The sequence below is a fragment of the Erpetoichthys calabaricus genome, chromosome 2, assembly GCF_900747795.2.
Source record: "Erpetoichthys calabaricus chromosome 2, fErpCal1.3, whole genome shotgun sequence".
Classification (NCBI taxonomy): Eukaryota; Metazoa; Chordata; class Cladistia; order Polypteriformes; family Polypteridae; genus Erpetoichthys; species Erpetoichthys calabaricus.
Window position 1 is genome coordinate 3879558 of NC_041395.2, and position 22103 is coordinate 3901660.

Sequence of the window (22103 nt, forward strand, 5' to 3'; positions counted from 1 at the left end):
CTGCGCCACAAGTGACCTGGCGCCTTGTGTATAAACGGTGCGTATGCACAAAAATGTTTGGTACACCTCCATTCTGTGGGGTCAGTCACTGGGGCTAGATGGCCACCTCGTATGTGTTTGTCCAATTGGGCTTTGACAGCTGTCCTAAAGGCAAGTGGAACATTGTGCAGTGAGCATTACCCTGGTGTGACAGTCTGATCCAGGTCAAAGTGTACTTCCCCAGGGAAAGATTCGATGGAATTCCTGAATATGTCCCGGTATCTGGTGGTAAGTTCATGTTCGGTCAGCGTCTCTGTGATAAGGCCTTCTAAATTATGAAGTTCTTCCAGTATCGTGATGTGCATCAGTCCCAAATGCTCACATGTTGAACCTGATAGGATTTGATTTGCTTCAACTATTTCAAATTCTAGCTTGTGACTATGTCCCTTTATCAGGCATTCAGTGCGGAAAAGGCCCACTGACTTCACCACCTGCCCCAAACACAGTTTCAGTATCATCTGGCTAGGAATTAGCTTAAGTTTATCCCGTAGACTCATGACTTTGCATGTTGCTCCCGAGTCCAGCTGACAACGTTGCCTGGTGCTGTGGAGCTGTAGGGTGGCAAGCCACTTTTTTCCTCAGAAGCTGGATGACCCTGTCATACTGGTGGTGTATATGTGTCCTTCATCATCCTCCTCCTATTCAAGCTCGGCTTGGGTGTGTACCATATGCAGCTGATGCTGGTCTCGTTTCGCTTTTAAGGCACACCATCGCAAAGTGGTTGAGAGTTCCACAGAGTCGGCAAACCTTGCCAAAAGCTGGACATGTGGCTCTTCCCCGGTTGTGTGTGCTACCACAGTACATGCACTTTTCAGCTCTCCCAGGTTTGCTCGGAAGTCATAACGTAGTGGACTTGAGGGTGCCTTGTTGTGCTGGCTTTCGGATGTCCACAGCGCTAATTATGTCATCCGCTTTAGCCTGCGTTAGCTCTTTCATTTGCAAATGTGTTTGCTCCACAGTCGATAGCGGATGCCAAAGTAAGTTCCCGTTCTTTTAGCAAGTGGCGTTGCATGCTCTCATCAGCAATACCTAACACCAGCCTGTCTATAATCAGTTCGTCTTTCAACTGTTCATAATCACACGTTACAGCTTTCTCCCTTATTTTAGTTACAAATATGTCTATTGTCTCACCAAGTCAGCTCTGTCTGCTTTATTCTAACTGTCCATGTCAAACAGTCAACCGCCAACAGGACTCACTATCTATTTATATAGTGTCTGCCACTAGGTGGCAGCATAACCCCTTAAGAAGTGTGGTGAACAGGAGGACTTTAGGGACCTTCAAAACTTGAATATTTTGGAGGAATTAACTGGATAGGACTTGTTAGGCTGAGTGGCCTGTTCTAAAGTTCTAATTGGTTGTCACAAAAAGAAGAAAACGTTTTGAAATAAGCTTCCAGACATATCATAAGACACTATTAATATCATTGTATTTATATGGTTATCTTTGTTTAATCCTGGATATGTGTGAGCACAAGACTGATAAAAGCTGCTCTTCAGTACAATGATGGCCACTAGAAGAAAAGCACTAAAGCACTAAAGTCATAGAAGACATTCATTCTGGAGACACAAAAGTCATCTCTTAACACACCAACACCTCAGAACCTACAAAATTGAAATGACATCAATCATAGAGCACCATACATAAAAAAGTTATAATCTGTTGTATTTTAATGTGTAATTTTGTTAAGGACTCTTCCATTTTTCCATTTTACTTATTTCCTTATTTATTTTCTCTTTGTTATTGTAATTCTTTGGCTTACTTTTTGTAAAGCACTTTCAGCTCACATTTGTATATGAAAACGTACCATAGAAGTAAATATCATACTCTCATCAGTTTTTTTTTCTTCTAGTTTACCAAATGCTTTTGGTGAAAATTCATTTTGGCGGATGTGTGGTTTGTTTGAAGAGTACAAAATAGTGAAAGGAGACAACAGCCTTCCACACCTCATCTCTTTATTTGCACCATTTCCAAACAAGGTGCCTCTCTCATTCATTCATGATGAAGATGACTTACCTTACTTCAGTTTCCTGAGTCAATGTCACCCAGACAAAGTCGCCGTTCCACAGCACAAAGAGGCTTATCAAGATCTTCGGCGATGTGTACTCAACAGTCTTTTGGAGACTGTAAGGTATGTTGGTTTACTGATCAGTCAAATTTCAGCTGATTATAAATAGTGATGGACATCTTTGACACAATCATAGCGATGCAGTGATTGAGAAGATATTTCCTTATCTTTGTGCCAGGCTCTTATTTTTGCTATTGACATCTTTCTCATTCTTTTGTTATTGTTCTTTGTTTCTTAATTGTTTTTCTCTTTCACAGCTTTATCTTTATTTAATTTCTTCTGTCTCCTCTCTGATGTTTTATTATTTCCTTGTGTCCACCATACTGATTAATTCTGTTTGTTTATCTGTTTATGGAGAAGGTGAAAACCTCCAAGGCTCTTCCAGTTCTCCTCTTCATTGTCTTCCTTTCTTATTCTTGTTCTTCATATCTCAACATCATGGGGTGTTGATGGCCACTGTTAGACCCCTTTGATGATGAGCAGGTCTTATTTTCTTGTTCCTGGTCAAAGAGATGCAGAGTGATGGTGCAGTAACTGCACATGGAGATATCAGCAATTAAAATGTTTTGACTGCTACTTGGAGGAGATGTTTCAATTGAATTCAGTTCCATGAAATTCTATGTACTTTTGTACTGTACTCTTCATTGAGCACAGACTCAGAATGCTGTAACAAATTTACAGCTAAAATAAAATTACAAACATTAAAATCACAAAATGCACACTTGACAATGACTGACTGACACTCGTCAAATACTGATTAGGGTAAACACACCATAAAACAAAGCAAATTGAAATTATTTAACATAATCAGTTGTAACAGACAAAGTCTGACCCGGTGTCAGTATTTGACTCATTTCTGTTTTTGACCACATCTTGACTCCTGGATACTTTTAGAATCCAACATGTCCTGCTAGCCTGCGTGATTCTTGGGTCTTTGTTAATTCAGTCACTCCTGGAAGTTTTATCAGTTTCAATCCTTCCACTTAATGTTGTCTTGAGATTAGCTCACTGTCAGTACCTCCATTATCTTACATTTCTATTGATTTATTTGACTGACTCCTTTTGCCAAAGCAGCTTAAAACATTTGAGATGTAACTGGTTCCATTTCTTTTGGTTTTTCCATTAGTGCATTGACAGGCCAAGTCACTTGCTCATAGTCACAACATGTCTGTACTGGCATTTGAACTCACATCCTTAGAAATCCAAAGCCCCAGTCACTACGCCACACTGCCTGCCTGTTATCTCGATCATCTTGGTTTCCATTGGCTTCAGAAACACACGCCACTCACTGATTGGAGAACTCTATTTGAGCACATGTTGCATGGAGCCCATGGTGCTTGATGATGTGTATTTAGTTTCAGATTGGCCCATCTTTACAGATTTGCCACTTAAACACTCTTCTTGAGATTTATTCTGAATTTTCAGATGTATTTCAAAATGCAGCTCCCACCTCATTGACCACATCATTGATTTATTTACTTCCAGAACCTCCTTGTCTAAGGGTCGCTGTTATCTCCCATCCTGTTCTGAGCTGAAGGCTATCAATGCTTTTATTTGTTTAAATTTGGAGAATGGTTTTTTTAGACCATCAGGCAGTCCTGTTTTTTTTTATTGTCTCCAAAAAAACTTGTATGGATTTTCAGGAACGTAATTAGATTACAGTAAAGAATAATGAGCTCTTCCTCTGATTTCTTCCATTCTTGAACTAATGACAGGTTTCACTGCACTTACTAAACTTAACTTACGTATTGCTTATAATTCAGTGTGTATGAGATAAGTGGGATAAGTGGAAGTCTGCTTTCAACACGTCAGTGCTGTACACAGTCATGCTGTGAGATTTGGCTAATCCACCAACACTATTTCTGTCTTTTTAATGAAAGCTTTTGTGATTTTTTGGTTCATTCAGTGTTGGTGTACGCCAGTGATGTCTTAATCCTTTCTATTGATTCCATATCTCATGCAGTTCATTTAAAGGAGATTTTCTCACATCTTTGTACATCTTCCATAATGGCTGCTACTACTGTACTTCATTTTACTATCACTCACTAAGAGGGGTACCAACACATTTTGAAGCCCAGCAGGCCTTCGATAAGCTAAAGACTTGATTGATGTCTGTCACCATTTTAACATTTACCATTCCAATGGAGGTAGATGTGTTTAGTGTCAGTATGGAGGATTTGTTATCACAGCACTTTGTGGTTCAAATTGTATCCATGTGCTTACTTTTTGAAAAACCTCCGTGGTTCTCAGCAGAACTATGATGTGGAGGATCGTGAAATGTCAGCTATTAAATTAGCTTTACAAGAGTGCTGACATCGGCTCTTGAGTTTGTTTATTTTTATACTCCTTAAGAATCTTAGTCACTTGAAATCTGCCAAGTGACTTAAGTCTAGACAAGCTCTCTGGTCCTTGTTTATAAGTCAGTTTAACATTTTAATTTGATGTGCTGATCACAGTCTGAAAGCAGATGCACTTTCCAGATTGAATGAGCCTGATGTGGTGGTGTTTGAACCCAAATGTATCAGACCACCTTACAAACGTTTAGGAGCAACAGTCACAGAATTGCCGGAAAAACTCTGAGCGTCCCTTCAGTTGTGGTGGTCCAATCCTCCTCCACCTCATGAGTCACCTGATGAAGAGTCATTTGTTCCTGATCCAGCTATTTGTACAGTTTTGAGAAGAGTCATTCACCACCCTTTTTGGGTCACCCTGGTATTTTTAATGTTTTACAATTTATACAACAATATTTCAGGTGGCTGAATTTAGCTCAAGATGTTAAAGTCTCTGTGAGGTTATGTGACACTTGTTGTCATTTTAAACATTTGTTTCTATTATTTGCCCCTGCCATACAGTCTTAAGAGGATATAATGGTGGATTTCATAACTGATCTGCCAGTCTCTAAGGGTCATACTACCATTTTGTCATTGTGGATTGTTTTAAAAGAGCGCTCATTTTATTCCCCCGTTCCCTTCCTTCCACAAAGGAATTCATGGAAATTTTTATTTGACATTTCTTTAAATTCCACAATGTTATGATGTCCAGTCTTTCTGATCGGGGTCTGCAGTTGATGTGTTGATTCTAGGAGGGGTTTTGTAACAAGGTGGGTATCCAAGTTAAACTTACTGCCAGTCATCACCCGGAGTTTAACCTCCTTGGTGTTCCATTTTATTCCAAAAACACTTCTAAAAAGAATTGCATTTCTTTGTGGTATAAAAAGTTACATTTTTATTACCTTTCAAAAGTATAATAAAGATACAAATAAGAACAGTAATGATGAATAAAAATATAAGAAGAAGTGAACAATAATAACAAAAATAATAATAGCACTAATAATAATATTACTAATGATACAAAAACAGCATATAATCTCAAAATGAGTCCTTTGTGTAGTAAGTCTTAAAGCACGGTGAAACACTCAGTGCAACGTCACAGTTTGGCAGATAATCACACGTTTCTTTCCTGATATATCCGTTTTTGAACAGCACACTGCACAGCAATGAGTTTGATTCTGTTTTATTTTTTCTGCTAAAGGTGTATAATCAATAAAATGTCTACCAATAAGTCACTCTGGACTAATCCACAATGTGCTGGGTCAACCGCATGTCTTTAGCGGTAGTGTGGATGGTGGATGTGCTGCAATGGTGGCGTGTAAAGTTTGCACGATAGTCAGTTTCACCAGCTTTTTATTTGTATAAGACAAATGCATTCCTAATGCACTGTTCCACCAGGTGACAAAATATCTTCTTCTAGTATTTCTTTTAAGAGACTGTAGCTGCATTACGTACAGTGCTAAGAAGACAAACGTCTTTCATGTCTTTCCATTTCAGCACAAGCACTTTACCCTTTTGACAGGCTACTAGTGCACCTTACTGTCATTTAGCTCTGCCAAAGTCTTCAGGTGTGCCGTGAAGGTGGGGACACTCTGTTCCATATGTACCAGTCTTTCATTGCAGCAAGATGTCAAATAGCTCTGGAGAAGTATAAAACTGTCCATGGTAATACAGTAACATTGATCCAGCAGAGCATCAGTCAAAGTCGGCACAAATGACGTAGCAACGCCGTACTGATTGTATTTCAGATCAGACATTGTCCCTTTCCCTGTGTATATGACATTATTCCAGATGTATCCCATTTTAGATTCACAAAGCTCGTAAAACTTTATACCAAATCTTGCTCTCTTTGACGTGATGTACTGTATCCATGAGAGTCTGTCCTTATAAGCCATGAGACTTTCATCAATGCTGACTTCACAGTCCAAAATGTAATTGCTCTGGAATGTTACTACAAACGCCGGGTATATCTCCCACATTTTCTTCATTTTGGGGGCTGGATGGGTATTTTCATCAAAGTCGTCATTGTTAGTTGTGGCAGGCGGCTGGGGTTGGCACCCAGCCGGGACGCCCAAGAGGACTGGAGGAGGGCTTATGCCTCCTACAGACCACGAGGGGCGACCGCCCTGGTGGCCTTGGGGACCACAGGAAGAGAGCTTTGAAGCTCAGCCCAGTAGGGGCCCGTGGTCACCGCCAGGGGGCGCCCCGATGCCTACGGAGCCCTAGACCTCAGCACTTCCGCCACACCCGTAAGTGCTGGGAGGAAGAGGATCGGGGACACCCGGAGTGCTTCTGGGTATGCAGCTGGCACTTCCGCCACACTGGGGAGTGCTGGCGGAAGATTGTCGGGAGGCACCTGGAGCACATCCGGGTGGTTATAAAAGGGGCCGCCTCCTTCCATTTGGGGGCTGGAGTCGGGAGGTTGAGAGACGAGGTCTTGGAGGAGGCAAGGAGGCGGCCTGAAGAGAAAGAGGCATAGTGTGGTGCTGGCCTGGACTTTTGGGGACCTTGGGATTTGTGTGCACTTATTACTGTAAATATTAAGACTGTAAATAAACGTATGGTGGTCCTTTTAACCATGTCTACCTGTCTGTGTCTGGGGCCTGTTCCACATGGTAATGTACAAATATTCCATAATTAGTGGAAACCTGCACTCAGATGTAATACAATACAATATAATTTATTTTTGTACAGTCCAAACTCACACAAGAAGTGCCGCAATGGGCTTTAACAGGCCCTGCCTCTTGACAGCCCCCCAGCTGTGACTCTCTAAGAAGACAAAGAAAAACTCCCAAAAAAAAAACCTTGTAGGGAAAAAATGGAAGAAACCTGGGAAAGGCAGTTCAAAGAGAGACCCCTGTCCAGGTAGGTTGGGCGTGCAGTGGGTGTCATAAAGAAGGGGGTCAATACAATACAATACACAGAACAGAACAAATCCTCAATACAGTATAAAAATAAACATTTTACAAGTACAGACCAGAATTTAACAGTAGATGATATCACATAATAAGATTTGGATTTGTTTAGAGTCCTGGAGATCTCAGCCATTAGGCTGCCTCCCCCTATTGGCCATTCCACAGCTGAGACAGCGCTGGGCTAGCCAATCCGATGAAAGGCCCCCTCTACCCCACGATTCCTGAGATCCTCCATCAGGGATGACTTTACCTTAGGCAGGCAAAACAACTTGGCAGGTGGGCCGTGGCACCAAGTACCACATTTGAGTACCAAGAAGAGAAACACACAGGCACGACACAGTCACAAAAGACACAAATAACGCACTTAAACATTTTTTTCTTCCTCCACCACTCCTCCCAGGCAACCTCGTCATCCTCCTCCTGACTCTGGCTCCTTGAGTGCTGGTTGCTGGGCCCTTTTATAGTCCACACGGAAGTGCTCCAGGTGGTTGAATGCCAAGCTCCGGCTGCACTTCTAGGTGTGGCATATACGCTGTCCATACGGGCTGAGGAGTCCCAGCTGCAGCACCCCCTGGCGGTGCCTGTGGGACCTAACAGAACTTCACCCAACTCCAATTCCCATGGAGCCCTGCGGGACACAGAGGCACCTCTCCAACCCAGGGGGCAGCCAACTAGCATCCAGGGGGAGGTATTGAACTGTCCAGGGCTGCTCCCCATGAATATAGAGTGAAGGGGCATCCCGGCAGGCCGTGGTCCCCGGCCACATGCCACAGTGTATAATTATTAAGTATGTGTGGGTCTAGGTCTGACTTTTTAAGTAATGGTTTAATGACTGACACTTTTAGTGCTTCAGGTACTGTGCCATACAATAATGAACTACTGATACTTTTTGGAATAGGCGCTGCAAGAACATCCTTTCCACTTTTTACTAGTTTTGTTGGCACTGGATATAGGAAACAAGTAGTGGGTTTCATTTTAGAAATTAAAGTTAAGACTTCCTGCTCAGTTACAGGATTAAAATTACTAAAGTGCTTGGGAATGCAATGTGAGACAGGGTCTGCTAAGCTAGTATGTAGTTTGTACTGTGATGCTGAGACCTGGGATCTTATATTTTTAATTTTCACACTGAAGAAGTTCATAAAGTCTATACTGCTAATGTCTGTTGGTATTTTGCACTGTTGATCTGAATTCCCATTTGTTAATTTAGCAACTGTTCTAAACAGTCCCCGAGGATTTTTATAATTCAGATCTTAATGTGTGCTCAGGTTTGTAAGTCATGATAAGTTCAGACAAGCCGGACCTCGGCCATTTAAGGCTTTATATATTAAAAGGAGGATTTTGAAATCTTCCCTAAAGTTAACCGGGAGCCAGTGTAAGGATTTAAGAACTGGAGTTATGTGTTTGTATTTTTTTGTTCTTGTAATAATTCTTGCAGCAGCATTTTGGATTAACTGGAGGCTGTATAGAGAACAGTTTGAACATCTAGTGAACATCATATTGCAGTAGTCAATCCTACTAGAAATAAATGCATGAATGAATTTCTCAGAATCCTGTTTATTTAGAAAGCGCCTTAATTTCCCAACATTTTTAAGATAGAAGAAACATGATTTAGACAACTTTGTAATGTGCGATTTAAATGACATGTTAGAGTCAAAGATAACTCTTAGATTGCGGGCTGATTCAGTAAAATTAATGGTGATTCCAATTGAGTTAAATGATGACAAAATATTGTTGTTATCAGCGTCATTCCCTCCAATAATTAACATCTCTGTCTTATCTGTATTTAAAGACAAGTAGTTCTAATTCATCCACTCCTTTAATTCACTAACACAATTAATTAAAGGCAACATTGGAGAAACTTCATTTGATCTAAAAGAAAGGTATAACTGGGTGTCATCTGCACTCGAGTGAAAATTAACATTATGTTTCCTAATGAAGATCCAGTGGAAGCATATAAAGTGAAAACAGTAAAGGTCCCAGTACTGAACCCTGCGGGACACCATATCTCACTTCTGTGTATAATGATGGAGTACTGTCAGCACCTTTCTGTACGTATTGGAATCGATTTGATAAGTAAGAACTAAACCAAGCGAGCACGGTGCCTGTAAGCCCAACATCATTTTCTAGCCTGTGCAGTAAAATAGAATGATCAGTGGTGTCAAACGTTGCACTTAAGTCCAACAACATTATTACAGTGGAGTTTCCTTCATCAGAGGATATCAGAATGTCGTTTACAACCCACGTTAGTGCTGTTTCTGTACTATGACCAGTGCGAAAACCAGACTGGAATTTCTCAAATAAATTGTGATGCGTAAGGTGTGACTGAAGCTGACTGGCGACTACTTTTTCTAGTATTTTAGAGAGAAAGGATGAATTTGAAATAGGTCTATCAGTAAGTGTGATTGATGTCTGACACTTTTAGTGCATCAGGTTCTGTGCCATGCAATAATGAACTATTGATAATGTTTAGGACAGGCGCTGCAAGAACATCCATTGCACTTTTTACTAGTTTTGTTGGCACTGGATCAGGGAACAAGTAGTGGGTTTCATTTTAGAAATTAAAGTTAAGACTTCCTGCTCAGTTATAGGATTAAAATTACTAAAGTGCTGAATACAATGTGAGACAGGGTCTCCTAAACTAGTATGTGGTTTGTACTGTGATGCAGAGATCTGGGATCTTATATTTTTAATTTTCTCATTGAAGAGGTTTATAAAGTCTGTACTGCTAATATCTGTTGGTATTTTGCACTGTTGATCTGAATTTCCATTTGTTAATTTAGCCACTGTTCTAAACAGTACCTAAGGATTTTTATTATTGCTATCTATTAATGTAGAATAGTATTCTGACCGAGCTTTAAAGAGGGCTTTTTTATATTTATTAACACTCTCTATCCATGCAATTTGAAGACATGTAGCTTTGTTGTTCTCCATCTGCGCTCCAGTTTTCAACACTCTAATTTAAGAGCTCGAGTGTTTTCATTAAACCAGGGAGAGTTTCTATGTGCTTTGATCACTTTGGCATTAAGGGGAGCCACTGTGTCCAGAGCATCTGTCAAGGTCACATTATAATGTGATGTTAGCTGATCTAAATTGTTTTCCACGTTTACATTTGATGTTAACTGATCTAAATGGTTTTCCTACAATTACACTCGACTTACTGAAAGTATCTATAAATTTTCAAGCAGAATTACAATTTAGATGTCACACTGTCTTTGTTTTAATCTGTGAGTGTGTTGACAAGGGCAGGACTAATTGAAATGTAATTAAGTAGTGATTCGAAATAACTTCATTTAATTGAGTAATAATTACATTTTGAATTTCAACTTTGTAAGTTATAATTAAATCTAATGTGTGGTTATGATTATGAGTTGGACCTTTGACATTCTGACAAAATCCTACTGAATTTAACAAATAAGTAAAACATTTGCTAAAAGTGTCAGTTTCCACATCAATGTGTACATTAAAATCTCCCATCAGTACTACGTGATCATAATTTATAGCCAAATCAGATAAAAGGTTGCTAAATTCAGTCATGAACAATGAATATGGTAAAGTAAATTTCTATTACAGATGCCCCTGGTAGAGGGTCTGGTTTTATCCCTTGGTCTAATTATAAACCTTATTTTTTGATTATCAAGTAATTTAAGGTTTGTATCAAGACTAAATTTACTGGATGCCTCACAACAGGGATTATGGGTAACAGCTTCAGGAAAGTAACAGGTGGGATAAACAACAGCCTGTGTTTTAATATCACATGACTGCGGCCTGGATGGTGCTCTAATCATCCCAATTGTTCACAAACGCTATGCTTTTATTTGCACACCAGATTTCTAGCCAGCAGTGAAGGGAATGTAATCTGCTATAAATCACATTCCCTCTACATAATCTTGGTAAGGGGCCAGATACAACTAAATTCCGACATTTTCTTTTAGCTTTGATGCAAAGAGAGATGAAGTTCCTCTTTAATACCTCAGATTGCTGTGAATAAATGTCATTAGTGCTGACATGCAGCAATAAGGTAGATACTTCATCGTTGGCGACATGGACCAATGCGGCCTCTATGTCAGAAATCTTGGCTCCTGCGAGGCACTTAACATTAACTTCTGGTTTAACAGAGTTTGGAATTCTAACATTCCGCACTATGGAATCGCCAATTATGAGCACTTTCTTATTCTCAGTTTCCACAGACGCGCTGCAGTGCTGAGAATCTGTTCTGGGTCCGAATTGGTGGCCTGGGTGCCGAGGGACTAAATTTTGGCTTCTTAGACCCCCGTCTTACTGTTACCCACTTGCCCTGTGGCTGAATTGGTGCTGCTGACTTCGGCCGCGCACTGACTACAGTGGGACCAGGAGAGACTGAAGCCGAATCAGAAGTAGCCAAATTGTCTAATCAAACCAAGTCGATCCAATTTTTGGGTTGCCTCCAAAGCCAGAGTGATTCTCGGTTCTAATGCTTACACAAGACATAACATGTGACACTCGGGACCAACGCTTTTAGCTCGGTTTTCACAGCCCGATTAACTGCTAAGGAAGTTAATGGATTATCAGAAAGAATTAATGAGGACCAGGAAGAGTTTGTGTGTGGGACTCCAAACTATTTACAGTCTAACTGGAGATCCCTCTCGCAGAATTTTCCAGAACTATCCTATTTAATTCCTCCTCAAATATATCAACATTTCAGTATCAATAAAGTGTTAAGCCACCAATAATGTAGTGTGATACCCCTGAGTCCTTTACTGGCAGAATTTGTAAAGTCCTTGCATTCTCCTCTATGTTGGTCCAATTAGAACTAGCAGGCTCTGTTAAAAAAAGATGCAGAAAAGGGAAGATGTCAGATGAGGGCGGATAACAGAATTGATGTCGGTGGTGGAATGGCTGTCAGTCTTCAGAGGGAGGAAGAGAGAAGGCATTAGAACACAGCACCAACCCCTAGTCTGGCAGGTAATTACATTCACCAGAGCCCTTATGCTGTCTCCCATGAATATGTGCTTGAGAGAGTATGCATCACTAGTGATGAGCTTATAAAATTTTCAGCAGCCCCAGAGTCCATTAATTCTTGTATATTTTTATTAAACTTTGCACCAGAATGCTCAGTGAATTCTTCAACAGTGTTTGACTACAAACTTCCACCTTACCAATGCTAAGTTTTGGTGATTTTACAGAATGTTCTGCATTGTGCTTACAGTTAGCAGCAATTTGTTCAAAATCTCCACAAATATATTTGCAGTGTTGGACTAAGTTTTGGTCGCAGCTCCAATCTTTAAGTCATTGTGTAAATTGTGTTATGACATGCTACTTCAAGTTACAATGCTGTCTAGTGATGGATCGTTGCTTCATGCAGATGGTATCACAAAATGGCCGCTCACATTAGAAAACAAATGGCTTTGTGCTAAATTCAAAACAAAACAATAAAATTAATGAAAGTGTATGCAACATTATATGCAAAAATAAAGGTAGACATTCATTCCTTAAGAAATAAAGATTTGATAAAAGAAAATATCCTACCCAATAAAATGAGCACCTGGCTGTCTTCTTTCCATCTCATTAGCAGAGCTTACACATCTTCAAAACAAACATAAAGAGTCTTACTAAATCGTTATCACAAAGTCAAGTTTGTTTTCCTGTGGCAATTCAAAGCTGCACTTTCTAACTCTGCACAATGCTCTAAATCCTGCTTTGCTTTTCAGCTTTCCCAGAATACACTGCTTTCCAGTTCAGCTTGACAAACTTTCAGAATTTAGGTCTCCTCATATCTAACATATGTCAGCTGAAAGGGTTAAAGTATCTGCCATACATGTCCGAATCAGTGAGCGACACACAATCTGCTGAAGCAATTCTTGAATGAAAAATGAATCAGCCTGATTACACTTACCCACCACACCAACCTTTATGTAGGGTGGGCTTTCTTGCTTTCCTGGAGCTTATGTCATAAGGTTACCATGTGCCCTGAGCCAAAACAATGACAACATCATTTTTCAGTTATCCTACTTCTACACTCAATTGTTTTCTTTCACCCTCCATAAGAACTTCAGGATGGATAACAACACATCTGGGGCCTCATGTATAAACGGTGCTGATGCACAAAAATGTTGCGTACGCCTGTTTCCACCCTCACTTTTTGATGTATAAGAACTAAACTTGACATAAAGCCATTCACGTTTTCATGGTAGACCCCACATTGTCTCGGTTTTACAAACTGGTGGCACACAGCATCAAAGCAGTGCTACTGTTTCTGTGTGGTCTTCCTTTATTCAGATATGCATCAATGATGTGGGATTTATCAAATATATTGAAATTAATTGCTCACCATTTACATATATAAGGCACTTGATTGTACTCATTCTGTAACAATATAATGGCGTATACATACAGGTGCTGGTCATAAAATTAGAATATCATGACAAAGTTGATTTATTTCAGTAATTCCATTGAAAAAGTGAAACTTGTATATTAGATTCATTCATTACACACAGACTGATGTATTTCAAATGTTTATTTCTTTTAATGTTGATGATTATAACTGACAACTAATGAAAGTCCCAAATTCAGTATCTCGGAAAATTAGAATATTGTGAAAAGGTTCAATATTGAAGACACCTGGTGCCACACTCTAATCAGCTAATTAACTCCAAACACCTGCAAAAGCCTTTAAATGGTCTCTCAGTCTAGTTCTGTAGGCTACACAATCATGGGGAGACTGCTGACTTGACAGTTGTCCAAAAGACGACCATTGACACCTTGCACAAGGAGGGCAAGACACAAAAGGTCATTGCTAAAGAGGCTGGCTGTTCAAAGAGCTCTGTGTCCAAGCACATTAATAGAGAGGCAAAGGGAAGGACAAGATGGGGTAGAAAAAAGTGGACAAGCAATAGGGATAAGCGCACCCTGGAGAGGATTGTGAAACAAAACCCATTCAAAAATGTGGGGGAGATTCACAAAGAGTGGACTGCAGCTGGAGTCAGTGCTTCAAGAACCACCACGCACAGACGTATGCAAGACATGGGTTTCAGCTGTCGCATTCCTTGTGTCAAGCCACTCTTGAACAAGAGACAGCGTCAGAAGCGTCTCACCTGGGCTAAAGACAAAAAGGACTGGACTGCTGCTGAGTGGTCCAAAGTTATGTTCTCTTATGAAAGCAAATTTTGCATTTCCTTTGGAAATCAAGGTCTCAGAGTCTGGAGGAAGAGAGGAGAGGCACAGAATCCACGTTGCTTGATGTCCAGTGTAAAGTTTCCACAGTCAGTGATGGTTTGGGGTGCCATGTCATCTGCTGGTGTTGGTCCATTGTGTTTTCTGAGGTCCAAGGTCAACGCAGCTGTCTACCAGGACGTTTTAGAGCACTTCATGCTTCCTGATGCTGACGAACTTTATGGAGATGCAGATTTCATTTTCCAACAGGACCTGTCACCTGCACACAGTGTTCTTGATTGGCCAGCAAACTCGCCTGACCTTAACCCCATAGAAAATCTATGGGGTATTGTGAAGAGGAAGATGCAATACGCCAGAGCCAACAATTCAGAAGAGCTGAAGGCCACTATCAGAGCAACATGGGCTCTCATAACACCTGAGCTGTGCCACAGACTGATCGACTCCATGCCACGCGGCATTGCTGCAGTAATCCAGGCCAAAGGAGCCCCAACTAAATATTGAGTGCTGTACATGCTCATACTTTTCATGTTCATACCTTTCAGTTGGCCAACATTTCTAAAAATCCTTTTTTTGCATTGGTCTTAACTGATATTCTAATTTTCCGAGATACTGAATTTGGGACTTTCATTAGTTGTCAGTTATAATCATCAACATTAAAAGAAATAAACATTTGAAATACATCAGTCTGTGTGTAATGAATGAATCTAATATACAAGTTTCACTTTTTGAATGGAATTACTGAAATAAATCAACTTTGTCATGATATTCTAATTTTATGACCAGCACCTGTAATGACCTAATGACTGTTAGCTGCTTTAATGTTGTTACTCTCATTGCACCTCTCAGAGTATTTTAATTCATTGTATCTGTGGTATCACAGATGTACAGCAGTTAATTGTTACAGCACACGCTGCCTCAGGAACGCCAGCAGCACCTGCATGTATTCCACTCAGCCATGTGCACAGTTTATTTTAACTACTTCCATACTGCAAACGCTTCACAGCCTTTCCTGCAGCAACCTCATGGTTCAGAAACAGTTTCATATCAAGAGCTCTAAATGCATGTGACCTCACTGGAAACTTGCATCACAATTTTAATATTACACAACCTGAGCCACTTTTTGAACCATTTGCAATATCTGCATTATATGTACATGTATATTGTACTTATGCTTTAATATTGTATATTTTTCATTGTTTTTTATCATATTATTATTATTTTACTATTTTATAGGAAAATAAGTTTATAGAGGATTTCCATATTGAATCTCATTGTACCATACAATAACAATTAAGGAATTCAATTCAATAGAAGAGAGCGCATATTTACGGATGATGATGGGTGACTTCTAAGTAGATTCAGATTTCCAAGAGCTATCCCCTTGGTGCTGTGTGCTGTTAGAATAATAGGATGTTTAATTGATGTCATTTTTATGATCAAATTCATTAAAGTATGTATATTACATTATACAGACATATTTTTAACTTCATTTAAATAATGTATACTCATATTAAATGTGTGGACACGGTGGATAGCACTAGCGATGACCTGGCACCCCATCCAGGGATTGTTCCTCCCTCGCACTGTATGCTTGCTGGGACTGTCATGATCCTGGATAGGATGTATGGATGGAATAATTAAACAACAAGAGTTTTGGAACGAATTATGGTCATGAACCGAGGTTCCACTGTATTACAAGGATTTTTAAATGTTCCTTAAAAGCTTTGATGAATCAGCGTTCTAAGCTTACAGCTGTTTTTTGATTTATTACAGAGCTCATATTGTGGCGTTTGGTTATGTGGAGAAAGAAAATAAATGGACAGGAAGTGGTGGTTGGTACGTTTGACAGACACAGTACTGCTGCAGTAAATTATTTCATCTGACCTCCTCTTTTTTATTTTGGGCACTGTGTGACTTTCTGAACTTGAACTTTTGGCTGTCATTTCAACAAGTTCCTTTTGTTGCTCATACCACTGCCTCAGCCACCAAAAAGTCAATTTTTCCTTACCTCCACTTCACTGAGTAGGACCTCCATTTTGCATTCAGTGAAGTTCTTCATTTTTATAAGTGTTTTTGGCATTGTCTTTTAACAAAACACTCAACTGAAAGGGTGATTTAAATTAATTTTTATATTCAAATATGCAACATTATGGAAGGAGTCGGGGTGGGGCTGTAAGCGTGTGCACATACATTAAATTTCACGCTCATTGGGATTTGTAAAATGGAAGTGAGTGGAACTTCGTGTATGCACAGTTTTATGCATCTGGAATTTTTGTGCGTACGCACATTTCTGTTTTTGTCTGTACTCCATGTTTTAGTGTGAATTCTACACACGGCATTAAATATGAGGCCCGTGGTCAATTGAAACCAATTGTTAGAAGGTGCCATAATTCATGGACTTGCTCTTTCAGTGCCTTCACGTCTTTTTGCACTTCTCAGTGATAACTTTATTCATCTCAGCATCAGCAATCGTGAGTCATGTTCAAGTTTATGGTCTAAAAGGCATAGTAGAAGAGTATTTAGAAATAGACAAAAGGAAGGAGAAAACTGTTGTCAAACATTTCAGGTGGGTCAACACCAGAAGAGACAAAAATCACCAGAAGACCAAAGTCCAATACACAAGATACGTGTGGAACTCAGAACTCAGGTAGAAAACTTAGAAACACTTAAAGAATTGCTTAAGAATTTCCAGAAATATGGAAGATTGTGAACAGCATCTCAGCATTCATTTTTTTTCATATTCTTTCCATGTCTGTTAAAAGTGGAGAAACGCCATTCTGTGTTCTTCTGGCGCTTTGTCAGTGTATTTCCTAAATGTCACATGTCCTCTTTATGTCTCCTTCATATACACTTTCAATTACAAAAATATCAGAATAATATTACCATTTAATTTTATTTTGTAACATTTCAGTTTGCAGTTTTAAATCAATATGCTGTTCATTTTTTACTTAGTGTTGTGCATGTGGCCATTTGTAAAATAAAACAGTTAACCTCACAGGTGTTGTGCTTTTATTAAAGTAAAATTCAATGGCTTAGTGTGATCAATTCTGATGTTTTCACAGAGATGTTATTTAATAAAAAAATGACAGAATGTGTGCAATGTCTTTATATCTTACAGAGCGAAATGGATACGTTACACTTTGTATTATAAATGTTTGGCAGACTTTGGAGATCAAAATGACTTTCATGAATCTTTGAGGCTCACAAACAATGAAGTCCATGTGAACCCAAACTGGACAGAGGAGACACTGAAGACAATCAGCAACTTTATAAAATGTTCCTCAAGTAAAGTTGACATCATAATTGATGATGATGATGACGGGGACATAAGTGGAAGTGAAAGTAAAAGATTTGTTCAGTGCTTGTCAGACTATCTGGATGGGATATCTTCTATACGGTAAATAACCTGATGTACAATATATTTATTGTTCATTCAACACTCTTTTCTCTCTTCTTCTTTTTAATTTGTAGTGTCATTTTGTTCATCAAACTCTGATATTCACCTGAATCATTCTCTGATACAGAGCAGAATTAACAGCTCCTTTCATTTAGATCAGGTTGCCCAGGTCCAGGATTCATCCCTTAGTCACACCAAAGGTGATCTTCTCACCGGGTTAAATGCCCTTGAAGTTCTGCTCAAGCCAGTCTAATAGTCACTGGAGGAACAACCCAGTAAAATAATGAATTTCGAAGATATCGCCATGTTTTTCATAAATCTTAGCATGTACAACATGGCAGGTCAGTTACATAATCAGTGCAAGTCCAGGCTGTGCAGGACATCAGGGGCCTCATGTATAACGCCGTGCGTAGAACTCACACTATAACATGGCGTAAGCACAAAAGCGGGAATGTGCGTACGCACAGAAAAATCCAGATGCAGGAATCTGTACGTACGCAAACTTTCACGTTCTTCCACTACATAAATCCCGATCAGCGTGAAAAGTAACGCACGTGCACGCGCCTTCTGTCCTGCCCCAACTCCTCCCAGAATTACGCCTCTTTGAATATCCATCCATCCATCTATTTTCCAACCTGCTGAATCCGAACACAGGGTCACGGGGATCTGCTGGAGCCAATCCCAGCCAACACAGGGCACAAGGCAGGAAACAATCCTGGGCAGGGTGCCAACCCACCACAGCTTTTTGAATATGCAAATCGATATAAATAGCCTTCTGTGAAAAGACAGTGGGAAAAGCACGGGGGAAAATATAAGAATTTCAGCGAATACCAAGTGGAGGCAAAGGAAAAACGTACTATTTGTTGGTTTAAACAGTGGTATAATCAACAAAAGGAAGTTGATCGAGTGACAGAGTATCGGAGAAACTCGAAAGCTCAAGTTCACAAAGTCGCACAGTGCCCGAAATAAAAAAGAAATCACATATCAAAGTCGCCGTGAAAAGGCAAGTTGTAGCTCTCCGTCTGAGTGTCATACGCAAGCTTATTTGGGTACAGACAAAAAAAATAGGCACACAGTGGGAAAAAAGCACGAAATGTCAACTTGAATCTTGAAATTTCCACTTTAATCACGTAGTTTATTTTGCCATTAAAGTAGAACATCATAAACTTCATCTTAAAATCGTTTAATTTACTAGTTTCTCAAATCCCATTGTAACTAAAGTAGCAAATTAAATGTTTTGTTCTGTATATGATCTTCTTTGTGCTCTGTGTATGAATCACTACCTTCTACTTAAATGGGCTTTCTCTTTCTCCGACAAGACACATAATTCATTACATTCGTGATATTACAGCTCTCTGAATAATTAAAATACTGAGAAGTATACGTGATATCTTTTTCATGATGTTAGGAATGAAAGCATGTTATTAAACATGGGAACACGGTGGCGCAGTGATTGTTCATATCTCACGCAAGAGCCTTGCTGCGCCAAGAGCGACCTTCAATGAAATAATTTATTACAGAAGTACTGTCTCTTTCAAACGTACTAACCTCCAATTCCTGTCCTTACTTTTCTTTTTCCAAATACCCAATCGCCACACAATCAGTTATGTAATAGACGTGAAGCCATTTGTAAGCTCAGAACACCGATTCTTCAAAACTTTTAAGGAACATTGAAATATCTTCGTAGTACATGTTTAATTATTCTATCCGTCTATCCTTCCAGTGTCGCGTCAGCACCAGCAATAATACAGCGCAAGGCAGGAGCTATCCGTGAACTAGCTATACGCTGCGGCACCGTGTCCTCACATGTTTAATTATTAACAATACAGATTATTTAAATGAAGTTATAGTTTTATCTGTATAATATAATCAACATATTTTGCTGCATTTCATCTTAAAAATTATATCATCATCATATGTAAATACGCGCTTTATAAAGTGGCGCAGGTTGTGCAATATTATAACTGTAGTGCAAGTTTACAGTGGGGTAATTGTACTTATAAGTCCAAACAGTTCTACAAGGAGCACTTGATGGACTGATTGAGTGCGTTTAGAGTTCTTGGGATGAAACTTTTTCTAAACCGCGAAGTCCGTACAGGGAAGTCTCTAAAGCGTTTTGCCATGGCTCAGGCAGCGTCTGCTTCATGCTGTATACCGATAATTTTTTTTCCAATCAGCTGCTGCTGTGATTCCCCACTCAGATACAGTGATATAAATACTCCGAGTGGTGCAGTGAGAGTAATATGGAAAAAGATGATCTGCTGTGGCAACCCTTAACGGGAGCAGCTGAAAGAAGAAGAAGATGCAGTAAGAGTTACAACGCTAAAGCAGTTATGGTATTTGGAATACTATAGCTATTCCCTGGACCATTATATTGCTGCAGGTTAATTACAATCAGATGTATTACACTAATAAACAATATGCAGTTAGTTTCAGTGTATTTATAAAGCCGCGTCAGGAATGTGGATCTAAGAAAGACCACACAGGAACAGTAGCACTGATTTGACGCTGGGTGCCACCAGTCTGCAAAACCAAGTGGAGAAATTGCGTACACCAAGGAATGAGGTACCGTGGAAATGTGCGTGGCTTTACGCCAAGTATAGGTTTTATACATCGCGATTTGAGCGTGGAAACATTCGTACGCAACATTTCTGTGCGTACGCAACGTTTATACATGAGGCCCCAGGTCACCAGTGTAATGTTATTCAAACCTCTTGACAAGTTGACCCTTCCTGCGCATTTTGTGTTTTTTTCTCTCTGAATTTTTATTTACTTATTAAATTTTATTGTAATCATTCCATACAAATAGATCAATTTATAACCAAACAAAATTGAAGACAAATCCAACCCCACCCCTGAGAAGGAGAGCTTAGCCAAAGGAGAATTGGTTAGGGCTTTTTAATAAGGCAACAATAAACAAAAGAAAGGGAGAAACAAATATATAGGTAAATAGGGGATGGAGAAGGGAATTAAATGCGGTAATAATTATTTCTCTTATTCTAAAATAATATTGATTAGATCCTGCCAGGTTTTGAAAAAATTTTGTACAGATCCTCTAACTGAGAATTTGATTTTTTCCAATTTCAAATAATATAAAACATCGGTTTCCCACTGACTTATCAGAGGAGAATTAGGATTCTTCCAATTTAACAGAATAAGTCTGCGTGCCAAAAGTGTAGTGAATGCAATCACCGTTTGCTTGTCCTTCTCCACTTCAAGTCTGTCTGGAAGAACACCGAACACAGCTGTTAATGGGTTAGGAGGAATTGTGATACCAAGTCTGTCTGAAAGGCACTTAAAAATTTTGGTCCAAAATGATGTTAGTTTGGTGCAGGCCCAGAACATGTGACCCAGTGAGGCAGGAGCTTGGTTGCAGCGTTCACAGGTTGGATCTTGTCCTGGAAACATTTTGGACAGTTTTAAGCGAGACAGATGAGCTCGATATATAATTTTTAGTTGAATAATTCTATGCTTTGCGCATATGGAGCTCAAGTGAATTCTCTGCTTTGCTACCTTCCACTCCTTTTCTGATATATTGATTAAGAGATCTTCTTCCCAATGTCCTCTTGGATCTTTGAAAGGTAGGGACTCTAATAGATTTTATATAATGCAGAAATGGTGTTTAATTCCTCGGCATTGAGCAGTATTTTTTCCAGCATTGTGGAGGGTGCGAGGTGGGGAAAATCAGGCAATTTCTGTTTAACAATATTTCTAATTTGAAGATAGTAAAAGAAATGTGTAGCTGGGAGGTTGAATTTTGAACGTAATTGTTCAAAAGATGTAAATATGTTGTCTATATAAAGATCTCTGAGCATTTTAATCCCAAAACTTTTCCAGGTATTAAAAACTGGATGTTTGCGAGGGTTGAAAGAGGTGGTTCTCTTGCAGAGGTGCCACTGAGAAAAGATTTTCTATCTTAAAATGCTTTCTAAGTTGGTTCCATATTCTGAGTGAGTAAAGCACAATTGGGTTATTAGTATATTTGCGATGACTTGCATTTATTGGAGAGCAGAGCAGGGAATATAAAGAAGTACAGTAATCCCTTCTCCATCGTGGGGGTTGCGTTCCAGAGCCACCCGTGAAATAAGAAAATCCGCGAAGTAGAAACCATATGTTTATATGGTTATTTTTATATTGTCATGCTTGCGTCACAGATTTGTGCAGAAACACAGGAGGTTGTAGAGAGACAGGAACGTTATTCAAACAC

At 39.5% G+C, this 22103-nt stretch overlaps 1 protein-coding gene across 6 annotated transcripts in view; it reads left to right on the top strand.

Annotated features, from left to right (window-relative positions):
* The window catches only part of LOC114669445 (uncharacterized), a 488735-nt gene that overhangs the window by 100137 nt on the left and 366495 nt on the right, over positions 1-22103 (top strand). Inside the window, exons 2-3 of one of the 6 annotated variants that reach the window (XM_051923212.1) lie at positions 1890-2168; positions 17618-17896. The exons of the other annotated variants lie outside the window; for them this stretch is intronic. Coding sequence (XP_051779172.1) covers positions 1890-2168; positions 17618-17896 — 558 coding nt within the window. The remainder of the gene's footprint in view (positions 1-1889; positions 2169-17617; positions 17897-22103) is intronic. 6 annotated transcript variants of the gene reach the window in all.